This window comes from Pleuronectes platessa, chromosome 1 (genome assembly GCF_947347685.1).
Source record: "Pleuronectes platessa chromosome 1, fPlePla1.1, whole genome shotgun sequence".
In the NCBI taxonomy this organism is placed as follows: Eukaryota; Metazoa; Chordata; class Actinopteri; order Pleuronectiformes; family Pleuronectidae; genus Pleuronectes; species Pleuronectes platessa.
Window position 1 is genome coordinate 2,442,693 of NC_070626.1, and position 25,084 is coordinate 2,467,776.

At 40.3% G+C, this 25,084-nt stretch overlaps 2 protein-coding genes across 4 annotated transcripts; both read right to left on the reverse strand.

Annotated features, from left to right (window-relative positions):
• Positions 1–164: 164 nt before the first annotated feature.
• Positions 165–13,921, reverse strand: LOC128439828 (histone-binding protein RBBP7). Of its 2 annotated transcripts, none has more exons than XM_053422296.1 (12): positions 13,770–13,921; positions 12,418–12,562; positions 11,007–11,152; positions 4,823–4,996; positions 4,605–4,720; positions 4,137–4,297; positions 3,078–3,204; positions 2,892–2,969; positions 2,282–2,358; positions 2,082–2,139; positions 1,649–1,759; positions 165–1,205 (listed from the first exon to the last, which is right to left on the reverse strand). In XM_053422296.1, exons 1-12 carry the CDS (start codon positions 13,783–13,785, stop codon positions 1,134–1,136), a joined length of 1,281 nt encoding a protein of 426 aa, XP_053278271.1. In that variant the 5' UTR covers positions 13,786–13,921; the 3' UTR covers positions 165–1,133. The 2 variants fall into 2 exon arrangements, with proteins under 2 accessions (XP_053278271.1, XP_053278261.1); XM_053422286.1 differs by having other exon boundaries at positions 4,823–4,999.
• Positions 13,922–15,329: 1,408 nt separating this feature from the next.
• Positions 15,330–23,010, reverse strand: hdgfl3 (HDGF like 3). Of its 2 annotated transcripts, none has more exons than XM_053424097.1 (6): positions 22,691–23,010; positions 21,933–22,009; positions 20,942–21,080; positions 20,508–20,669; positions 18,505–18,636; positions 15,330–18,064 (listed from the first exon to the last, which is right to left on the reverse strand). In XM_053424097.1, the coding sequence occupies exons 1-6, from the start codon at positions 22,772–22,774 to the stop codon at positions 18,038–18,040; spliced, it is 621 nt and encodes a 206-aa protein (XP_053280072.1). In that variant the 5' UTR covers positions 22,775–23,010; the 3' UTR covers positions 15,330–18,037. The 2 variants fall into 2 exon arrangements, with proteins under 2 accessions (XP_053280072.1, XP_053280062.1); XM_053424087.1 differs by having other exon boundaries at positions 18,505–18,639; positions 22,691–23,006.
• Positions 23,011–25,084: the final 2,074 nt, after the last annotated feature.

Below are 25,084 nucleotides of genomic sequence, written 5' to 3' on the forward strand. Positions count from 1 at the left end.
AACTCAAAGGCTCGGTTGACGTGTGCGTACATCTCTGGTATCAAGTGGTGGACAGTTGTTGTCACACCCCTGAGCAGCCTGTTTCCGCTTTGCCCAGATTGACACTCAGGTAATGTCAGAATCTACCTCTGTAGAAATTGTGAAAGAAGAGGCACGAGTCACCACAGCTTCAGAGGGCTTTATTTTTACTGAAAAAGCCCACACCCTCTCTTTGATTGTACAATGTTCTTGTAGTCCTGTCTTTCTTTTCAATAAACATTTTGTAGAATTTGCACTCTCTTCACTATGGATTTATTTCCTTTAACTAAGGAATCAGGAGTGAAGATTGTTATGCCTTAGTCAAATTGGAAGTGAGGACAACTGTAAATGAATGAGAAACTTGCTTTAACAAAGTTACAAATGTCTTATTGTGATCTCAGCTTCAGGACTCAAAACAGGGTCATTTATCATGTAACAAGAGTAGAGGAAAGAAAGGTGCACTTGTCAAGTCCCACACCTTTCACTCGAGACACCAACATAGCAGTTTATGAACCTATAGGAGAAAAACAGGGAATGTTTCTTCACAAGAGAGTGATGCGTCAGCTAAATGCAAGAAAAATAACAGCCAACAATAACTCAGGTGGAACATTAAGAAAAGCTGCTGAACACTCAGACTTCAGAGGGATAAAGGTCAGGTACTCATCTATTGTGCAGGTTCTACTACATATTTCTATCTTCAGGGAGCCCGTTTACTGGTTTGCTAGATATTCATGATCCAAATGTAAAATGTCACTTATCTTTGCATGAGCCCTCTGACATGAACAGATTAGCAGCTCTCAATGACTTACAGTGACTGGCATAGTTTTATGCTCGAAGCACCGTCACCACCAGATACCCAGACACTGGAGATGGTACTGAAATGGTCGGATGTTGGCCTGCTTCAGAGCACCTGAGCCATGGTGCAGAGTAAAGAAGACCGACTGGAATCCATCTGTCTGTTAACAAGTCCACAATGTCTCTGAATCCACACTTTCCATTCATGTGGAGAACAGACGTTTTCATTTTGCACTTGAGTGAATTAGAGAAGAGGGCATCAGGTGGGGCCAGGTTGGGAGGAGGGGCCATGCCTCGAGAGAGATTGGTGCAGCACTGGGTTAAGATCCCTGAGCCTCCAGCTCTGATGCAGGGGTGTTGTCTGGTTCCTCATCATTGTAGATGTTCTCTGCCTGGAAAATTGAAATGTACAATACATTTTGAGTGGTCATCAAGACTAGAAAAGCTCTATATAGTTACAGGCCATTAACAACATCAATAATCTGGCTCACAGTGATGGTTCTGCAACAACACCTGGTGGATGAGTTTCTTTCCAAACAATCCTAACACAATTTTAATGTCCAAGAAAACCGTTCCCAGAGCTGCAGGTAAAAACAAGTCTTTATTTCTAACTGGTCCAATTCAGGTAGAGCTGCTGAATGATGTATTAAAAGGCTATCGTGAATGAAAATCCACACTTCACATCTAAAGTGTTGCAGCCTCCTGGCTCCTCTTCCCTGTCTTGTTGCAAGACCTTTAGTAAGAGGCTTTTAAGGTGAAAACATCAAGAAGTGTTGAGGAGGAAATCTCAGAACGAGACTGTGTGTGAGGCTCATGTGAGAGCAGCAGCACTCACCATCTGCCAGACTTGCATGATGTTGTCCTCGGACACAGAGCAAATAACCCAGGGTTCGTTGGGGTTCCAGGAGAAGTCGGAGATCTTGGCGGTGTGGCCTCCGTGGATGAACTGGTGGAAAAAAGATGAAATGACAGACATGTTAATAACATCTAGAAGTGAAGTGGTTCACTTGAGAGGGAACCCACAGACATGAAAGCTCAGTGGTTTGAAACAGATGAATAACATCTGTGGAGCTATCTATCCTCATACTTTTTACAAACAATCAGTGATGTGTTTGATTACTGTGCAGGGGCAGCCTGACAAACACCATATTTACATTGCTTGCACAGATATTTGTGCAAGTGGACAATTCTTTGGTCCCTGTGAGAAAAAGGACCTGATGAGTGAGAGATGGAATCCCAGTTATCTTGCTTGTTGGGACATTACTTACCAGCAGTTCTGGCGGGCCATCCTCTGCATCTTCTGCCGACTGCTCCTCCCCAATTTTACTAGAAAACAACAGTTACTCTTCAATCAACTCTTAGTGCCATATTTCGAATTTAATAAAGCTAATATTCAACACATTGTGTGATCAGTGTCTATGTCATGATGAATTTTTATATATACACAGACAAACATTGAGGTTTTTACCTGAGATCCCAGACGTTGAGACGCCGGTCGGTGCCACTGGAGGCCAAGATGGTCTCATTGTGAGGAGACCATTGTACCTAATGAGTGGGACAGTCAAATGACAGCAGGTTAATGTAATGCTCAGCTACAATAATACATTATCAATCTTTTCATTTGCAATTTCATCCCATATATGGAAAAAACACTTCACAACACTACAGTTTTAAACATAAATGACAACCTTTAATTTTGGCACGTCATAGTGATGCATCTCAAAGTGAGGATTATCAGCCTGCACACCATGATACAGCACTAAAGCAGACTAAACACAAGTGTCTCATACACACCTAATTGATGGAGGTCTTTACTCTGAGAGCCTTGTTTAATTTTCTATTTAGTAAATATAAATCTTAGTGACGTTCTAGTTGTACCTCTGCTGTGCTGCACTAAGCTTCTACGATAAGTGCTGTTTATAAAAGACATGTTTTAGTTTCCTTGGTTATTTTTTGTTCAAGAAACTGTTGAAAAGAAGAGCTGCACTAAGTGAAACTGTGATAATTCATACAGTGTGGACTATTAATGATACAATTTTACTTAGATTGTGTTTGCAAAACAAAGCAGTTGAGGTTACCTGGAAGATTTCATCTTTGTGGGACTCAAAGGAGTGTAGCTTCAGTTTGAGGTTCCTGAGATCCCACAGTGCAACAGTCTGAAAAACAAAGGAAGATTTGCCTTACATATCCCTTACATTTCTCCTTAGTCATTGATGTAAGCCTGAACCTGGCACAATCCAAATGGGTTTTTGCTTTTTCTGTACCTTATCAGCAGAACCAGTGGCAAGAATGAACTCGCTGTATGGGTTGAAGCTCAGACAGTTGACTTCAGCAGTGTGAGCATCTACCGCGTGGCTGGCTTTGGATGTGTTATTGGACCGTGTGTCCCATCTGGAGGATAAAGACGGGTAAGGAGGAGGCAAGGACATAGCATACACTCAATGAGCATTTTAATACAATCAGCTGCACACCTGCTTATTCATAAAGTTGAGTCCAGTGAGAAACTGATCTCCTAAGATCTTCAGACACAACAATTTCTAGAGTATTTACTCAGCATGGAGCGAAAAACATAACAACTCCAGTGAGCAGCAGTTCTGGGTTGATGAGAAATGTCAGAGGAGAATGGTCCGCCTGGTTGGACCTGTCAGAAAGGCTAAGGTCACTCAGATAGCCATTCACACACTTTGCGGTGGATGTTTCTAGCAACAGCACATCAGGTTCCGACAGTTGAAAACTAAAAAGCATAGCCTGGTCTGATGAGTCTGGATTTCAGATGGTAGAGTCACAATCTGGAGTCAACAGCATGAATCTAGACAACCTACCTTTTGTCACCAGTCCAGGCTGCTGGTGGTACATTTTTTGACTCACTTTGGGTCTAATATCAATCAATCATGGTTTGAATGTCACACTATCTCGGTATTGTTGCTGACCATCTATATTCAACCCCTCATAGGCACAGGTTTCCATCCTACAATGGTTTCCTTTAACTGATAATGCTCTATGACACAACGTAAATGTGTCAAAGTGGTTTCATGAACCTCCACAGCCACCAGATGTGAAATCAGTATAATCGTTGTGATGTGGTAGAACAAATGATCAGCAGCATGAATGTGCACTTGACAAATCTACAAAATGATATGATGTCACGTCAACATAGAGCAGAATGTCAGAGGAAAGTTTCCTGCATCTTGTAGATACTGATCCATTTGACAAGGTACCTAAGCTGTTTTGAGAGCAAAGGGAGGAACTACCTAATAAAGTGCTCAGTGATTGTATTTGGTAAGAAATAATTCATAACCAGACCATTTGCATTAACCTCTTACATCATGAGCTTCTGGTCGTCGGCCACTGAGCCAAACAGGGATTCATGGAGCAAATGCCAGGAAACATCTTCAACCACTGCTGTGTGGCCTGTGAAGATGGTTTTGGCATCAACAACCTTCCCTTCCTTGGGGCCAGCACCGATGTCCCATAGACAGATGGTCTGGAGAAGAATGAAAGGAGAGCACAGTGTTAGTTTATGTTTTGTACATCCTCTTGCTTGCATTGATGTTATAAACTGGTCAATGCCACAATTTATCATCACAACCAATTTTGCAACTTCAACTTTGGTTGATTTAGCTATTTCTATCTGTTGAGTGTAAAAGGGCTAAAACCCAGAATCGCAGCTTGTGAAGACTTTACAAGACATCACCTTGGCATCAGTGGAACTGGAACTGCTCATGTTGCTACCTACTCTGGATAACTAACTAAAACTAATAAACTGGTAGGTGTTAGTTCTCTTCACTTACATGGTCATCGGAGGCACTGAGAAGGTTGCCGCTGAGGTTGGGATTCCAAGAAAGACCATACCCTTCTTTCTGATGGCCTTTCAGTCTCATGTCTGGATTACATTCTCCACTGGGATCTGAAAGACAGAAATACATTCAGCCTTCGCCTAATGATATGCAATTGACTAAAACACTCTGAAGCAATGGTCATAAGAACATCATCACAGCAGAGCTCCAACCTGGCTTAGGCGGGTGCTTCGTGTAGTCAAAGACCAAAACATCACACGATGGAGTCTTGGTGGCAATGATGAAGGGGTTCTGGGGCATGTAGCGGGCTCGGTTCACCTCTCCTTCGTGGTTGATTTTGATCTCGATCTCTATTTTTCCACTTACTGAACCAAATCCACCAAACTCTGACAAAAGAACAGAATGATACTGTAATACATAAATTGTTAGAAATGGTAAATGTACCGCATTTATATAGCTGTTTTTCTAGTCTTATTGAACATTTAAAGCACTTTAAACTACAAGTCACTTGTAGTTTATTCATTCACTTTATATCACATATTATAATGCATTCAGGGACCATCGGAAAACGTCCGCTAGCTCAGCCACTTCCTGTGGACTTTTATGAATTTCACATTTTTACAGTGATCTAAAAGAAAGGCCTTTAGTCTTTTACATTTTCCTTGATTTTGCAACATGATGATGATGATATAGATTACTGGCTGATGAGAACTGTTGTTATTGCTGCAACAATATCAGCCAATAGCTGCTGTGTGAGGACACAGAGCCTTGGCAGAGAAAACACACTCCAGTTCTGAATGTAGATTTCTGCCTCTAATCCTTTCACTATCGCTGTCTGCCTCCATTTTACTCAACAACGTTACTAGCGATCCAAACGTACAACCAAATCCCCTGATAAGGGAGACAATTCAGGTAATCGATGCATGCCCCTGTTAACTAACCAGCACATTAACATAGGACCAGTGCAGACTACAAACTTTGATTTGACTGTCTGAATTGAATTTCTGAGAAGGGTACTGATCACATATGAGCTCATAAACAAATAGCACTTGTAACGTTTGTCAGTATGCAGATATGCTATTATTAATATATTTTAAAAAAGAAACAAATGATGATATGGTAAAGATACTCTAACATTTGATTGTAAAATTTGGAATCCCTAGACAAAACAATTACAGCTATCAGCAGATGTGCCACTATATATAACATAACACAACCATAATTGACAAACCTAAAGTATCCCCTATCGAGAAATTGATATTTGAAGCAGCTGGAAGGATGTCTGCCATTTTATTTTATAAGGCTTTGAGTATTGCATCATTGAGGGATCTGGAGGACTTAAAGGCACCTGGGAGAAGGAACTTTCTGTCACAATTTACTGGGAAGATCAATGTCAAAGTGTAATCGCACCAAAGCAATGGCATTTAGGATTATACATAGATTGCACAGTTCTCCCAATCATAAACATTATTTTAATCCATTAACTCACTGTCTTTGGTCATGCTGTAAACTACAAAAGGTCTTGGTCTGATGTTTTATCTGAAATAAAAAAAGATTGGATTTTGTGCTGAGATGGACCCAGTGTGCCTCATTCTGAGATGAGATGTGACTCTGAATATGTCATGGCTAGTCTGGCAAGTGTTGCGTTTTCCAAACACTAGAGCATGAACACCTTTTCAAGCATAATTTAAATTATGTATCTGAATATGAGAAGAAAACGTCTCCTTTAAAATACATATCACGTAACAGTTCCTGTACACAGTCATTGGCATGTTTTAACTGTATAAAATACAGAATCTAACTGCTAGCCAAGACAAAAAGGTCAGCAATGCTTGTAAGTAGTTATCCAGCTAACAATGACTATTGGTAGTCTAAGCTGATACCAATATGTTGTGCCTGTTTTTGCCCGTCAAGACTCAAACACAACCATGGATTTCAAATTAAAACAAGACCACACTACCTTTTGAGGGCTCAAAAGGTAGTGTGTTTAGTATAGTTTTATAGTAGGGATGGGACTTTACAGGAGTTTTCATGTTCGAATATTCATAATGTTATTGAATAATTATTCGGTTATTTGCTAAGGCGGGGGGGAGAGGGAGTCGCGAAGAACCGGAGGACGGCTGGCGAATCTTAGCGAGAAGACGCAACGGAGTCCACGGTGAACAGTGATTCGCACGGCAGATTCAAGTGTGTTGCGCTCTTTCCCCTCCTCCCCTCATGTTTCCTCCCGTGAGTACTCTGCCGCTGACTTTCTCCACGGCAGAAATCCTATTTTATGACATAAAAGTTGTAGAAGTGATACCAATACCATGAATTTCTATACAGATACTTTTCTTTAAAAAATAAAAGAGTCACTCTATCTGCACCAAACATCTGTAGTAAAAAAATGGGTTAGAAAAATGAAGGTGATAAATTTGTCATAGCAGTGGGTTTAATTAGTTTGTGAGGCTATCAGTATTGTGCTTGGGATTGAGCCATGAAATGCCACATTTACAATGTAATTTAAGATCATTATTTCCATGCTTAATAAAATTCAAGTTAATCTGTTAAGTGTTTTCTTGTTTGTTTGTATTCATGCATGTAGGTTATATATAATTCGGATTATTTTAAAGATAAAGATCATAACTTGTTAAGTTTAATAACATAACCCTCAGCCGTTCTGCAGCCAAAGTGCGCCGGGAATCATTCATAAAAGTACCAATACTCATAAAAGTAGGCATCTGTCGTTTTTAATGGCTAGGTATCACAATGCCTTTCTGGTATCGGTATACCATGCAACACTGATGCACTTTAAAACTAAAAGGTACTTGTGTGGATGGAGCTTACTTCTTTGCCATCTTTGTTCTGATATGGATGTATTTAGCATCAAGATTTGGTATTTACCTTAAAATTGTTGTGGCCACATTAACAAACTTATACATACATATGGCAACACACCAAAGGAACAGAGTCTTCATCACACACACACAGCTGGGCGCCAATCAACATACCTGCTGGAAGAGAGAATATCACAATTTCAGTATACAGACTAAATGAAAAATGGCTTGAGTGCAGCCTCATTAATTAAGTTAGACGGTTAAAAACTTTGCAATTCTCCAAAGAGACATATCTCTCTACTGCATTAACAAAATAGCAAAAAAAGATCATATGTGTTTTGTTCCGATCTTTATTTAAGAGCATGGTCTTTTAGTTTGCAAGCAGGACTTTCACCAAAAACCCTGCTCTCACACTCAAATATACCCTGCTGGTGCTTAGATTGCCTGCACTTCAACTTCAGCGCCTCTTTTCACACTCACACTTCTTGTCTGTGAGTGTGTAAAGTCGATCTTAGTTATTTTTCTTCTGGTCTTGGATTTTTTTGCAAAAAAACTGTCAAAATTCCCCAACCAATAGTGTAGTGATGATGAATGAAATTGTCCCACCTTTACAGTGGTTACTTTATCTGTTACCGCTGTTTCCGTGTTTTTATAGTTTTGAGCAATAGTGGTCCCATTAAGTTACAAAATATGAGATTTGCGATTTGATTTTGAAATCTGCTCCTTCATGATGACCAGCTATTAACATGTGGCACTCCAGCCAGATAAAGGTGACATTATTTTTCTCTTCACGCACACCACAAGTTGCGGAGGGCATAGGTGCATGAACCTGGATTAAGTAATAGACATAACGCTAATACACACACACACACAATTAGGCGAGTCAATTTCACTTGTCCAGACCAACCTACTTCTTTTTCCAGGGAAGGGCTCTCCCACCCTTACCCTGACCTTACTATCACAATTGGAAACTCTGTGATAGCACCCACCCAGACTGCAAGGAAGTTGAGTGTGACACTCGACAGTCAACTCTCCCTTACCGCCAACATTGATGCAACAACCCGCTCCTGTAGATACATGCTGCTCAACATCAGGAGAATACTTCCCCTTCTCACTCAGAAGGCGGTGCAGGTGCTGGTCCAGGCTCTGGTCATCTCAAGCCTAGACTACTGCAACTCCCTCAGCAGCTCGACTGGTCTTCAACCTACCAAAGTTGACTGACAACACACCGTTCCTCAACTCCCTATACTGGAAACCAGTGGCTGCTCGTCGCCGCTTCAAGACATAAGTACTCGCGTACAGTGCTGCGAACGGATCGGGCCCTGTCTATATCCAGGACATGGTTAAACCTCACACCCCAAACAGTCATCTCCCAATCGGCCTGCTGCTCCCTCACTGCGAGGGACAGCTAGCCACTCAACAAAATCACAACTGTTGTCCTGATGGCAATGGGGAGCTCGTTCCACCATTTGGGAGCCAGGAAAGCAGGAAGTCTACACATCTTCTGCCGCAGACTAAAGACACATCTCTTCCGGTTACACCTTGGTCGAGAGATAATGGTCTAATAACCATCTTCAACTGTGTGGTTTATATAATAAAACAAATAAAGCTAGTTGCACTTATACAGTGCCTTGCATAAGTATTCACCCCCTTTGGACTTTTCTACATTTTGTCATGGTATAACCACAGATTAAAATTTATTTCATCGTGAGTTTATGTAATGGACCAACACAAAATAGTGCATCATTTGGAAGAGGGGGGAAATATTACATGGATTTCACAATTATTTACAAATAAAAATCTGAAAAGTGTTGAGTGCATATGTATTCACCCCCTTTACTGTGAAACCCCTCACAAAGATCTGGTGCGACCAATTGCATTCACAAGTCACATTTGCAAGTCACATAATTAGTAAATAGGGTCCACCTGTCTGCAATTTAATCTCAGTATAAATACACCTGTTCTGTGACGGACTAAGAGTTTGTTGGAGATCATTACTGAACAAACAGCATCATGAAGACCAAGGAGCTCACCAAACAGGTCAGGGATCAAGTTGTGGAGAAATATGAAGCAGGGTTAGGTTATAAAATAATATCCAGAGCTTTGAACATCTCTCTGAGCACCATAAAATCCATCATTAGAAAATGGAAAGAATATGGCACAACCGCAAACCTACCAAGAGGAGGCCGTCCACCCAAACTGAAGAGTCGGACAAGGAGAACATTTATCAGAGAAGCAACCAGGAGGCCCATGGTTACTCTGGAGGAGTTGCAGAGATCCACAGCTGAGGTTGGAGAATCTGTCCACAGGACAACTATTAGTCGTCTACTCCACAAATCTGGCCTTTATGGAAGAGTGGCAAGAAGAAAGCCATTGTTGAAAGGGATCCATAAAAAATCCCGTTTGGAATTTGCCAGAAGCCATGTGGGAGACACAGCAAACATGTGGAAGAAGGTGCTCTGGTCAGATGAGACCAAAATTGAACTTTTTGGCCTCAATGCAAAACGCTATGTGTGGCGAAAACCCAACACTGCCCATCACCCTGAGCACACCATCCCAACAGTGAAACATGGTGGTGGTAGCATCATGCTGTGGGGATGCTTCTCTTCAGCAGGTACAGGGAAACTGGTCAGAATAGAGGGAAAGATGGATGGAGCCAAATACAGGGAAATCCTTGAAGAAAATCTGATGCAGTCTGCAAAAGACTTGAGACTGGGGCGGAGGTTCATCTTCCAGCAGGACAATGACCCTAAACATACAGCCAGAGCTACAAAGGAATGGTTTGGATTAAAGAATGTTAATGTCTTAAAATGGCCCAGTCAAAGCCCAGACCTCAATCCAATAGAGAATCTATGGCAAGACTTGAAGATTGCGGTTCACAGACGGTCTCCATCCAATCTGACTGAGCTTCATCTTTTTTGCCAAGAAGAATGGACAAACCTTTCCATCTCTAGATGTGCAAAGCTGGTAGAGACATACCCCAAAAGACTTGCAGCTGTAATTGCAGCGAAAGGGGGTTCTACCAGATGTCAACTTTTTTGTTCTCATTATTGTTTGTGTCACAATAAAATTTATTTTGCACCTCCAAAGTACTATGCATGTTTTGTTGATCAAACGGGAAAAAGTTTATTTAAGTCTATTTGAATTCCAGTTAGTAACAGTACATAATGGGAAAAAGTCCAAGGGGGGTGAATACTTATGCAAGGCACTGTATATGGCACTTACATGTAGCACAATGTAGTTTGGATTTTTGAACCTAATGTACTAACTTGATTCTTGTTGTTCTGGGTTTGTATCCTCATGGTTGATATAAAAGCTTCAGCTAAATGATTTGTCATGTAATGTAACACTACACCTGGCATTCTATTGGTTTGGGTATTTTGACAAAGTTGTGGCTCAAAAATAAAATCTGAGAACAGACCGCTTCAGGAGAAGAAATTAAGCTTTAGTCATCCACTTGTGAGAATGCCATGTCTACACCTACTCCCCTGTTCTTACATAGATATTCATCACAGAGGAATCAAGCACTAAGATGTAAGTGAAAAGCATTCCACTGCAGAATGAGTCCTGGTGTATTTACCTCCTTTCTCGCTGTCATAGTGTGAAGCATCAAGCTGGGCATCATCATTCGGCACTTGGACACTGGCAATCACAAGGTGGTTCTGCTCATCTGATGTATGGGTCCCTAAAACCAGCCTGTGGACAGCGTAGTCCTTCCCTTCTGGCCTGCAGAGATCCAAAAACGAGACAAAGGTTCATCTGTACTAAGCAGCAGCAAATAAAGTTATATAACCTAATCTAACCCGTGGGAGATTGTGTGTCTCTTTGTCTTAGGAAGATGCCATTCAGAAAATACTCTATTGACTGATTTAGAAAATAATAATAATAGTGAATAAATAAAAAAGTTGGTTAATCAATAAAAAAAAATAAGGATAAAAAAAAAAAGGTATAATAATTAGAGCTGTGGAAAAGAACGCGTTAAGATTCAAATACAGGATTAATTAAAAAAAAAAATGTACGCATTTAACGAAGGACCTTCCAATATACCCACAATTCTGCCCAATCTGCACTAGTCGCCACTCTAATGCAGTCAGACGGCAGCTGTTATTCAAACAAACAAACAACATTGATAATTCTGATGAACCCGAGAACCTTCCACTGCATGAAAAATTGTCATAATATGTCCCATTTAATGCTATTTTTGATGTTGTTTGACAAAGGCACAAAGTATATCTGGAATGGCAGTGGTTTGTCTCCAAGACTCCTGTGAAGGAGCTGGGTTAAAGGGGACATATTATGAAAATTCCACTTTTGTAGTGCTTCAACACATTAATTTGGGTATCTGGCATGTCTACCGTCCCAAAAACTCGGCCTTGGACGAGTGATCTAACGCTAGCCGGGCTCCACCGGCCCGGTTGGCCTGCGAGCTAATGCTAGCCGGGGAGCCGGGCTCGCGAGCCCAGCTCCCCGGCTCCCTAGGGGCCCCCCACGGCTAGGGGAGCCCGGCTAGCGTTAGCTCGCTACTGCTACCCATCAGACATTGAAGTGGCCGCATAAACAAGGGACCCCCGGGACACCTCTAAACGTTGACTCAACAGTGTGGAAGGATGCTTCTGCTGCGCCAGCTAAAGCTCCCACTGCTCCCACTGCGGGGCTGCGCTGGGGAGCTGGGGCTCACACAGCCAGGCTCACCGGAGATGAGGGGGGAGGGGCACTCAAAACAGGTCAATCTGAGGAGGGCTGTTTTAGACAGGGTAAAAAGGGTGCTGTTTTAAATGATCCTTGTGGTATTTTGACCAAAATATGTTAGAGACATTTCATTAAGACCCCAAGGAACCATATCAACTGTGGTAAAATGGGCATAATATGTCCCCTTTAAGCCATGTCTGGTGCTCACTGCCAATAAAAGGCACTTTGACGACATCAGGCAGCAGACCTGTTTAGATTTTAACTATGTTATAAGACAAGTAACATGGAGGTAATGGAAATACCTGCGGACATCTGGGAGCCACTGGACAGTGAGGCTGGGCCACTCAAGTGCATGAGTCATCACCAGGTCGTACAAGAAAGGAGTGTTTTTCTTCCAGATCTTGTACTCTTCATTGATGACCCTTTCTTCCACTGCATCATCATAAACTAACAACAAACAACAAAAAAACATATTTTGGTTAAACGTATAACTTTAAACGTATAACTTGAAACAATTAATCGAATTTTTAACTGAATCTCTGTCCATGTCCTACGTCAACCCAGAAAACCATAACAGCGACCATGCATAGCGCGACAGCGTATCCATCCACCTCCCAAAGACACTCTGAAATAATGGATGCAATCGGATTTCATTTTGCCAAAGACGTGTTGAATAAATAATTTGCCAAGTAACAATAACTGTAGCTTTCTTTTAAAATGAAGCCTTGAGGTGAAATTATGATGCTTCAGTTTAAGGGTAACACCTTGTTATTGCCTTGTCTGCATAGGCCTGAATTGCCATAAATATGCCATCTGTGATGGCATATTTATTTTTTGTTAGCCCTTTATTTGGGGGAAATTTTGTATTTACATTTTGCGTCAGGTTAATTCAGAACGGTATTAGTTTTATTTTGATACAAAGACATGTACATTAGCTGGAATGTAGCACAACAATGGAAGTGGAAGCAGTGTTCTTGTTCATTTAAACGTGAAAGAACAATAAAAAGAAGTTTATAATCGTGATAAATAATCGTGATCTCAATATTGATCAAAAATAATCGTGATTATGATTTTGGCCATAATCGTGTAGCCCTACAATAGAAGCTACTGTGCATTCATTCTTAGTTGGTTATACATATTTATCAGGAAGTTATTCACGGTGCAGTGAGGCAGTTTGTGTAACAGTGTGGAATCTGCCAGAGTGATTCTCTCAGGAAGAGACAAGACGGCTGATATGCGTCAAACCAAACTAGTTTAACAGCTAAATGCTGCACCGTTCCATGTACACTGATCACAGACTGGTAACCCACCGCAGCTGGATGCTGTTATTCCCCTGCCAGAGGACTGGGAGCATTCTGCGGTGTGATTAGGTGTAGGAGGTTGTGGCAACGTAACAGCCACAGAACAATGTCTGAAGTTGAAATAAGTTTAGTTTGATGGATTGGACATTTGGAAACAAACTGAAGTTAAACTACCAGTGTCAGACATGAAATTCTCCAGTAAGTTTAAAACCTGAAGCGACACACAGGCAGAATAAGACCAGTTAGCCTACTGACAGGACTTAGCATGTCATGCTAGCAGCCATGCCTGGGCTAAGCAACACACGAGGAAAACGGGCCACCGCTTAATGAGCTAAGTAGTTCTGGGGACCTACCCTCTTTATCCGCCATGTTCCGAACTCTGTGTCACGACGCTCGAAAGCAAAGGAAGTGGGTGAACGTTGATTCGGTTCTTGCTGCTGATGCGCTGACTGGCAGTGCTTTGCTTGTTCCTTTTCACCGCCGAATCGGTATGCGCACACCGCGCATGCGCCATTGCGCGCACACACCAAATGGGACAATGCTGGCGCGTACGGAGCACTGACGAAACCAACTACAAACACACACACACACATATATATATATAAATATATTCTTCGTGTGCGTTGTTACGCATACACAACCTCCTTCACATAAACCCACTGTTGTGAGGAACACACACGTTTGCATACATATGTACGTGTGTGTGTGTGGTCTCACTCTCAGTGAGTTTTTCTGTTTTCAGTCTTTATTCAGATTAAAGCCTAAAACCAAACGGTCCACTGAGCAGCAGATGTGTGGCTGAAAAACCTTGTCGATGAGAGGTCAGAAGAGTCCGAGGGTTAAGGACAGAGGATGTCACACCCTGTTAAAGCCCTATGAGACGAATTGTAATTTGTGAATATGGGCTATACAAATAAAATTTGATTGATTGATTGATTGATTGATTGTCTAAGTTAGCGTAGCCCATCTGTAACTCTCACATATAAATACTCTTTACAACTGTGCTGGGTGGAGAAGCATGTCAGAATTCACATGTCGAACCTGGAGGTGGATGGTTCTCCAGCAGCAAAGACCACACCAGGCTCCTCTCTTGTCAGCCAACAACAGAAGATCTAGGCTGCAGTGACACAGACTCACCAACACTGGACAGTTGAAGGCTAAAACACTTAGCCGTTTTCGTAGCCCTCACAGTTTATCTGACTGGAGGTGCTGACCATGTATAGCCACAGTTTCCCGTTTCTGCAGAAATGATGCGATGCAACAATGTCAAAATGGAGCACAATCTCAGAGGCGAGTTTCCAGCGCTCAGTGAATTCCAAAGTAAAGGGAGGAACTACCCACTTCAAGTATGGTGTTCTTAATATAGTGAGTGGACAGTATATCATACTCTATGAATGATGTTATCCGACTAATATACATTGTGTAATATCAGTAATGTGCAAAATGTGGAGGGATAATACCTATAGTGCTGTTATGTGGAGGCTGTGGCTGAGGGGGTAGAGCGGTTGTTCTCCAACCTGAAGGTTGGCATCTTGAATCCCAGCCCATGCCGAAGTGTCCTTGGGCAAGATGCTGAACCCCCCCAAAAATGGCCCTAATGGATGTTAATTGTCGCTTTGGATAAAACCGTCAGCTAATGTAATGTAATGTGGTGGGTGGTCATGAAAGATATCAGCTAGCATGCCAATGTTACCATGTTAATTGGGAACATGGTAGCAATTAGCATGATAATGTTAAGGGTCTACAGTTTTTCTATTTGGCACCACCCATAGGGAAATCTTAGTACATTTGTTGCCAAAGTGGCATTATATTTCCATTTGAATCCATGCAACAATTTAGTTTTATAGTGTGTGATGAGCATTACAGCCTTTCTTGGCATTCCAATTAGTTTATTTTGTAAAAAGTCTCATCCATAAACAGCAAAACAGTTTACTGCAAATTACAAACCTTGAAAATGCAAAACATGTTCCAAAAAGGAGCATAACGAAGGTTTAAAGGGAATAAAAAACATGAGTTTACATACAGAAGTTTTCTCATTCAACAGTCATCAAAAATAAATAAATCTATATCTAATCGCAATAGTTGGAGTAAAATAAAGGCAACTGGCACAGGGTGAAAGTCAAAGTAGACTGGTGTCATCAATCTAACAGGCTTGGCAACTACACAATGCAGTATCACACAGCATGTTGTTCACAATGTTTGGGATAGAAAAATCCTTTTCACAACTGTGGTTCAGTTGTCAGCTGTCAGCTTTAAAAACTGAGACCAGGCAACAGAAAAATGTGGATTGTGTTTTTTTTACCTCCAAGTAAATCACATACCAACAAATATCAGATTTAGACACTTTCATAAAAGAATGATGTGGAGTACAACAGCAGAGCATGCCACTACAAAAGCTTTGAAATACACAGTGATCTATTCCACAGATACACAGAAGAACAGATGTGTCACTTGTTCCATAAAAAGATGAGCTGTTACCTAGCGCAGTCCCAGCAGAATAGTGGGCCTATTCTACAACAAAAGTTAAATATACATATATAGTTAATATTGAGTTACAATGTGTAACCCAGTTGTGCACAACAATTCATACATCTATCCATGTATTTCCATTCATATTTTCCTGGGTACATAAAAGAGTAGTATATTGTGATAGATAATGTTTAACCATTATTTACTATTCCAGAAGACTATCCCATGACACTGATGTAAAAAATCTATTTCCAGCTACATCTAGATTGATCAGTAAACCGCAATTCCCAACATATATCATAGACAGTAGATGCGTATATATCTATATATTTATATATGGAAGTCTTACCAAATGCTTTTGTAGACAGTGACAGGTGACCATTAGGGATACAATACAGACAGTTATGCACCAGTATAAATATTGACTGATGGCTATCTACATTGTGTGATTTAATGGAGCAATGGAAAGAAGATGAACAACCTCAACCTCCTTATATCTGACCTACCTACATATGACATGCAGATTCATTATGCTATAATAATAGATTAGGTTAAATTAACTCACATTTAGTTAGTGAATGTTGGAGATTTATTGACTTTACTTATGCAAGAGGCCAAATATTGTCTTAGAAATATAACTGCATTACCACAATGTTATAATTTTAAGTTAGAGTTAATAAGGAGAATTTTCTAAATAGACAAACATTGTATTAGTCTCAAGCTATCAGAGCTGTGTTACCGTCAGTATTTATTGACATAGGTTAGCATACCATCCAATTTTTGCTAATACACATTTCAAGTAATCCTAGGTTCAGTGTGTATGTTTTTGTTGAAAAGGATCAATTGGCAGAAATTGAAAATAAAATAATCCTAGTGTTGTTTTCACTAGTTTGTTTAATCTAAATTGTACTAATTTTTGTTATATTTACAACAGAATAGGCCCTTTATATTTAACTTATTTATATTTACATTGGATTGGTCCTCTCTATGGAGGCCACCAGGCTTTTTACAGTATCACAAACTAGACAAAATAAACACCTTTTGAGTTAGAAGGCTCCCACAGGTTCTCTTTCATGTTTGGAAGGGGAGGGTGAGGTGAGGGGTATTCAGCTGCAACATGCAACTTTACCACTAGATGTCACTAAATTCTACACACTGAGCCACAGGGGTGGGAAACAAAATAAATAATCAGTAATACAAAAAAAAATAATTATAGCAATGATTTTTTTCTGTGATTAAAGAAAATGATATAAAACAGTAGACTGACCTGTCCTTTAGGGTGGTGCATCATGACTGTATGAACAACTTCAGGATGATTTTAGCTAGAAACATGCAGCTGAACTGCATAATTTAAAGTAGAATAAATGCTGTTATGTAAAATTTAATACCGAAAAAGCAGCTATCACGTATACAGGCATATTTTGTGGTGAGAGATCTAATCGCTAAGAAGTTGAAACCCTATACAAAAGCAGAACTTGTGAATGAGCCTTGTTGATGCTGTGGATCATCATCATCACAGTCATTTAATGTTTCACCAAAAAAGCTAAATAGTTTAGCATTGCACTCATAGGATGTTATAATAATGTAAATGGCCCTTAAAGGGATCGTTCACCGAAAAATTTAAATCCACTCATTATCTTCTCACCACTTTGCGGATGGAGGGGTGGGTGAAGTGTTTGAGTCCACAAAACACTTTGGGATTTTCAGTGGTAAACAGCGTTGCAGCCATATCCAATACCATTGAAGTAACTACTGACTACTTCTTCAAACGTAAAACAAGAACAGAAAAAGCTGCCATACTGCTCCTGTGGTGTCATCCAAGTGCCTGTGAACCCCGACATTCAAATTTGAATGTGGGCCTATGGACATCACAGGAGCAGTATGGAGGCATTTCTGTTTTTATTCTGTTGATTTTTACGTTAGAAGAAGTTGTCCCCAGTTACTTCAATTACTTCCCAGTTTGACTGGTATCTGTGTGATAACTGGTACCAGTATCAGGGTGCATCTTTCATATAAACACATACTAAGTCCAACAAAGAAGAGGAGGTGGCAATGGCAGTCAGTAGATGGTGTTGATGAGAAATCATCTTGTTGGTTCACCTTTCCAACATTACAGCTACAAAGAATGATTTCCCTTTCATGCTTTCCTTTCTTAATGTTCTTCTATGAGCAGCACGTTCTGGGGAGACACAATATTAAGAGACAGCGTTATTGGTAGTAGTATTAGACACTATAAGTTAAGTCAAATGTTGATCAACGAGCTTTGCAAAGATATTTAAATAATACTTAATAATAAAAGAAATAGACAAATAATAATGTGTTATTATTAGAAAACTGAGGTTGCTTATATAGTATTGGTATGGTGTTTGTATGGTGTTTGTAACAAAGTGCTTCAAGAAAAACACTGCTCTCACAAACAGCAGTTACACTTTAGTCAAAAGTGATTTTTTTTTGTCGAGTCAGCTTCTCCATTTCTAAAGAAGCAGGACTTCCCGGAAAATATTCTGTGAAAACTCCATATAATACAATAGACCCAATAACTAAGTCGAATTTTTACTGAAATAATCAGTTTATTTTTACAATTAGGGTGATGAGTATGAAAGCATTTATGAATCCCACCTTACTGTCTGTGGTATTTTGGATGATGTCGTTGTCAGGGTCTTCTCCCTCTGAGCCGCTCTTCTGGTCTTCATCTTTCCTGTCCTTCTGCAGGTCATCCTCTGCAGATGAGATCCTTGACAGCTTGGAGGACTTCTGCCAAAGACGTGCAGATCAGTGTCACTTGCTCAGTGTCATTAGCAACAAATAAACCAAAACACTTAGAAGAGGACAATTACTGTTCACAGACATGATAAGAACCTGTTGCCATTTTAAAATTAATTAACAGTTACACATACTTAAGAGGATTCCACAGATTTAGCATTGCACTCCAAGAACTGCTGTCTCCTGATTGGCAGTTCAAAAGCAACTCAGGAGCTCTATTACAACAGAAAAATAAAACTCAAACCATATCCAAACCCTCAAACCTAAGCTATCATTACATATACAGAATATGTATAGAATATATTTTTATTAGCAAACTCTGTTGAGACGTGACTTGTGCCATGAGTGAAATCTAATCTTAATGTAAAACTTACTTGAGTGATTTTTTCTACCTGTGCGAGACACACTGCAGATTACAGATCACATTTAATCTTTTGTTATCTGAGGAGATTCCAGTTCTACGGTGTATCCCTTTTACACACACCAGCACAAGACCCCCCAGCAGCGTCACATTCCTCCGGACGCACCACATGTGCTGTGCGTAATGGAGCCCAGTTGCCAGGCAACAGTGGTTGCTAAGTGATGAGCAGGATGCGTTTGACTTTTTCAACCTGCACCCATTTACAGCAGCGATGGCTTGAGCACTAATACAGTAACACACTCTGGCAGTGCTCAGCTCTGCAGCACTCCATCCCTTCAACCCTAAAAGCTGAACATCATAATGAATACAGATGATCAGGGAATAAAAATTTGACTGATTATATTAATATAGGAGAGCAGCCTGGTTTGCCTATTTAAAAAATCTTGTAGTGGAAGACTTAAACCACTTTACACCCAATACTGTGTCCATAAACAGCACAGTATCTGACCCATAGGTTTTCTATGTCCTTGCAGCAGACACATGTTGGAGGATTAAGTCAAAAATAACTAGTGTGTGTGTTCCTGGTAATGATTGAACTGTACAACAGTGTGTAAATGGTAAATGGTTAAATGGTTTTGTATTTATATAGCGCTTTTCTAGTCTTTATGACCACTCAAAGCGCTTTACAGTACAGTTTTACATTCACACACACATTCATACAGTGCATCTAATCTCAGCACTGTGTTATTTAATGGGGTGCCATTCAGGGTCGACCTTCAGGTTGGAGGACGACCACTCTACCCCTCAGCCACAGCAGCCCCAAGTGTGTCTCACTCATGTGCTTTTAATGCAGGGCTGTGTCAACAGAGGAATATGATACTTTTAGGATTTGCATTAAAATGTCAAGTTGTACAAGCTAGTATGTTGAAATGGGCAGCTGTGGTTCTGCAGGTAGAGCAGGTGATCCACTGAACACCAACCCTAGTTCTTTCAGTCTGCAAGTCATCCGTCCAATGTCCTAGGGCAAAACACTGAACCCCCAAATTGCTCCAGACAACTGTGCATTTAAGACTAGAAAAGCACTATATAAAATGCAGTCCATTTACCATCACACTGTGTGAGTGACACTGCTGGTACCATTGTCAACCTACCATTTGTACATGATCACGCAGCAACATTTACTTCAAAGCACCCAGTTCATGCAGCCTTTTTCAGAGCAAATTATAAGACTCAAAATCCCAGAGTACTGCATGTATGCCTTCAGCTTCACAGATGGATAACAACATTAACCAAAGACCAGATTTTTCAGTGCCAAAAATAATAAAGAGCCCTAACCTCTATTGTTCAGCCCAAATCTCAAAAAGACAAACATGAGATGAGAGGTGAACAAAGACAAATTCTAGAGTCACAAAATCCTCTGAAATAATTTGTCATGGTCATGTTACCTTCGGTGCTGCTCACTTCTGTGTTAGCATGTTCCCCAGCTGAAGTAAAGTACCTTGGAGGGGGCAGTTTTTTTCCGTTTGGATCCTGTCTTATCTCCCTTCAGCTTTTCCTTGTCATCTTCCTCCTCAACAGAGTCACCCTCCTCGCCCTCACTGCTGCCATCAGCAGTGTTCCCCCCCTCTTCTGTCTCAGATGAATTCTGTTGCTGGATGGCCTGTGGATAGAAAAAAGATATCCACCATTAGCTTTGCTGAATCTTAAAGAAGAAATGGCTGATTCTAAAATGACTGACACCCCAGATTTAAACGCGTGAGAGTCCAAGTTAAGTCACATTCCTCCAGTTTTCTTATTCCAGCACTTTTGTTTTCATAACAGTTATTTGTGTCTTATGGTTTGGCCAGGCAACAATGAGCTTTTGTTGAGCATCAAGCCTGTTTGGCATTTCTGCTGTTCTTTCTCTTAATCACATACATAATATTTTTGGACCTGATAGCCTGTGAACTTGACTCTGGGGTTGTTCTCGATCTCCCACAGGCCCTCATTGAAGCCTTTCCTCTTGTTGGACTTGCCAAATTTGTCCTTATACTCCTTGTACGGCAGAAGATCCTTGGTGCCTAAAAATGCACTGAAGAGGGATAAGAGACATTTACTATAACTGTAAATCAAACTGTAAATTTTACATGGAATACAACATACTGATACAAAAAAGTGGAAGATTAGACAACACAGTTTTCAAATGTAGAGTTTTGCAGAAAACTGTTTACTGAGAGTATTAAAGTATAAACGGCTATAAATGTAAAACACGGTGGAACCTATTTATTTAAAAAGGCTATTGCCTATACACCAGTCTTTGGTTTCAAATCTCAGAACAGACGGAAATTTGTCTGTAGCCCCGGTTATAAAGGATTGTCAAGCATTAAAATTGAGTACTATATTCTTCTACTAAATTATAGATATTTGCTGATCTACATCAGGATAATTATTAAGTTTGGACTAGCTTTTTGTATCAATGCAGAGTTACTCATTTAACCCTGGTGCTTTTAATGGTTTGTCATCTTGTATTAAATGACAAAATAAAAAATATGGATTAAAGCTCCATGGTGACAGGTGCTGGTGTATTATCCTGATCACATGAACAAAGACCATATTTGAGGTCATGTGAAAACAGTGTTAATGATATGGTTGAAAGCTCCAGAAAATTATACTGGACCTTGAGTTGAAATATTTTGTCAAATTATTTCCATGGTGAAGACTGAACTTTAATCCTTGAGGTAAAAACATGTTTCAGTGTGTTTAAGTGTCCACAGTGTGTATCTGTTCAAAGCAGTACTTGGTATTATACAAGGATATACTTTCATAGCTAAGTATATAAGTGTATAAGCAGAGCTGAGTTCTAATAGTGCATGGCAGCTGCTTCCCTGTTAGACAATGTAAGAGTAAATGGCACATCACATCCTGGACAACAATAGGTGCCTACGTTTCGTGGGTCCCAAAGAAGAAGATGGGATACTTGTTGGCAGGTGGTTTGACAGCTCCCTCTGGAAGCTCATCAATCTGAAGGACAGGGGGAGACAAACTGAATATGTATTCTCCTCCCTCCACATAATGCTGATCATTCTGATTTTCTGAGATTGCCACTCATCTGCTGATGTCTACTCCATTACCCTAAATGATACAGGCTGCTATGGGATGCTGCCCTGTCACACATAAACAACAACGCGTGGGGCAGTTGTGAGAGGTCACAAATGGAGCCCGACAGCCCACTGCACTGTGGACATGCCCAATGACTCCGGTTGAGTTCATACCGTCTGCTGGTTGTGATATTGATATACTGAGAGGCTGGTGTATAGTGCTGCTGAAACAGACGGGGGTTACTACCGCTCCTTTACTCCACGCGTGACACTGAAAAGCAAACATGAGGAAAAGAAAAACACGTCGAGCTGCTTGACAGCAAATAGGTGTACGGTAAATAACGTTACAACTCGAGAACGAGGTAAATGAAGCATGGTACGTTCTGAAGAAATCGCTCCGAATAAATATATTAATTTTAAAATGTCTACATTTCCCCTCAGCCTGGTGGACAACAATACAGCGGGGACATGAGAAGCACGCAGAGCAGACGTGGAGCTCCGGGCACCGTCGCAACCCTCCGGTTCCCCCAGCAGAGGAGCGGCTGTACAGTGGGAATCAACCCCGCCTCCCTGCTCTCCCAGTCCGGCCGCAGCTCAGACTCACCCTCGCTGGCCAGTGCGGGTATCCCTTCATCTTAGCGAAAACCACATCTCCTGCCTTGTATTCCCGCGGCCGTGGTCGAGCCATGTCTCTGGATTTAGACTGAAGTGCGAGAAGACTTTAAAATCCTTTATTCTCCCCGGAACCCTCAACGCTGGGCTAAATTATCCACCATCAATGTTTTTATATCAAGACGGCAGTTTACACGGAAATAAATAAATAAATAAAAACGCGGAAAACGGGGCCTGTGAGGGCTATCCCCTTACGCACAAATTCAGGTGTAAACGCGTTCGTGAATGGCCTCAGTTGGCCAGTACCTGTAAGAAGCGCAAAGTCTGTCACAGGAGGAACAGTCAAACTTCCGGTCTTAGAAATAAGAAATAAAAGCAACACTGAAGTCCCTGCATCTGGTCTGCATTTAAAATAGATGGAATGAATGTGTTCTTTAACTCAATCATGTACAGATGAGCAAGTGTTGTCTCTTTAAATAAAAACACCCCGGGAAAAGAGATAATGTGTGAAAAACATAACCTTATAGAGTTAATAGCACATGGTGCAAATGGTCTGAATCTTTAACTGTTCTTCATTAAATCACATGTGAACAGCATCTGTAATACAAAATCTCTTTCAACAACACATTCGTCTTTCAAACTACTCCAGTATTAAGGTCTGCTTCTCCCTGCAGTTTAATGACAGCTGGCTCCCACTTTGAGGAAGCATCTCGTTTCAGCAAACTGATCAGCTGTTGTAGCAGACAACTCGCAGTTCCTTCTTTCCATCATTTTTATTACCTATCCTTTGCTGATAGGTGAAAGAAAACAATTCCGGTAAAAGGGTAACATCTTGTTTAGTGCAAGTAGTTATTGAGATTTCTTCCTTTGAATACGAGGATTTGTCAGGTTGAATTCTTCCAGATTTTCATTAATTTATATACACAATCCACCTGCACACTGAAATGCACTGATACTGAAAAATAGCTGCTAACTTTACTGAACTGCCTGACTTTGATTGATTTGACTGCTGGTGATTTTAACACCCATGTTGATCCTCAGTACAGAGACACTGAAGAATTGTCTTATGTTCCTCAATAAATATAGACGGACTCAACATGTGACGACGCACTCACACAACAAAGGATACACTCTAGACTGAATCGTCTCCAAAGGTTTGAACATTTCTAAGGTTGTGGTGACGAGTGTTGTTCTCTCTGTTAATTTCTGTAATTTCTTTCAAGGACACTATCTTAATTTAAATTCCTAAATAAGAAATGTTTATGCCGTGGCACCCACAAAGGCAAAGGTGGAAGGTGCAAAGCTCTGGAAACTGAAAAATATCTATTAAGTGAGACTTTTCATTAATGATTTGCAGTTGAAAATAAACAATGATAATGAACATACATTATTGTGGCCTCTCGAACTTCCAGTTCGGTTTTGATCTCTCAAGCACTGAGACTGTTGAGGTCTTCAGAGACATTTATCTAAATACAGACAGTTGCAGAATTGTATTATATCATAGTAGATTATTGTCAATGAATCTCAGGATTTAAGTATTTCTGTCTCAGCAACTTTGAAAAGATCTGTCCATGAGCTGAACTTAAGTCAACTTGGCGACTGCGAGTGTGTTTACAGGCTTCTGGAGGCGGGACATTTCCACCCCTGAGAAAAACAAGAATTGAACTAATTAATTACATTTATTTTTGCAGTAAAAGAAAGTAAAATATGGTAGACAAACAGGTAGTTCAGGGTAGACGTATTATTCAGGGATCATTTCCGGGGAGAATAATTTGTATTTTGTATAAAAAAAATTACCCCTCAAATAAATGTATTAAAATAAAATACAAAATACTGGTGCCAGAAAATGAAACAAAATACAATACATGTATTTTGTATTTTGAAATATAGGAAATACTTTTTCTGGATTTTCCGTTTTCTCACAATTTGGTATAGCAGAGCATTCAGGTTTGGACTATATAATGTACACAAAGCTCTGGTGAACCCCACAAAAAGGAAGAACAGTCACAGAATGTCAGTGTAACTAAGCAGAGCTATTAAAAGACAACAACTTGATTGATTATGTATATCATTTTTTTTTTTAAATGGGACTTAACAGCCCATAAACTTTGGCTTTGTATCAACAAGAAAATATTTATCACACAACAATAGCATCACACATTAGGCCTATGTATACTATAAAAGCAAAATATAGAATTAAAACCAGTTGTACACAGGTAAAGAGACTAAATAAATTACTGTACATCAAGTTCTGCACTGAAAATTAATAATAATAAAAGGTAAATAGTAAATCAAATCAAAAGTGAACAGGTAACTTAACAAGTCAGTAGCCGACTTACTTCTCTTTTACTGAACCTTGGCCAGTGGCATGGTAGCCTACTTATTT

Bases quoted from the DNA above. Each gene is read 5' to 3' on its own strand.
- LOC128439828 (XM_053422286.1), bottom strand. The intron at 11,153-12,417 runs GTATTTCCATTA...GGATCTCTGCAG, and splicing joins TGGCTCCCAGATGTCCGCAG to GCCAGAAGGGAAGGACTACG. The intron at 1,206-1,648 runs GTGAGTGCTGCT...TCAATTTTCCAG, and splicing joins TCATGCAAGTCTGGCAGATG to GCAGAGAACATCTACAATGA.
- hdgfl3 (XM_053424087.1), bottom strand. From the start codon at position 22,774: ATGGCTCGACCACGGCCGCGGGAATACAAGGCAGGAGATGTGGTTTTC. The intron at 18,640-20,507 runs GTACTTTACTTC...CGTCTTTGGCAG, and splicing joins AAAAAACTGCCCCCTCCAAG to AAGTCCTCCAAGCTGTCAAG. The intron at 18,065-18,504 runs GTGGGATTCATA...GTGTCTCCCCAG, and splicing joins AAAATACCACAGACAGTAAG to AACGTGCTGCTCATAGAAGA.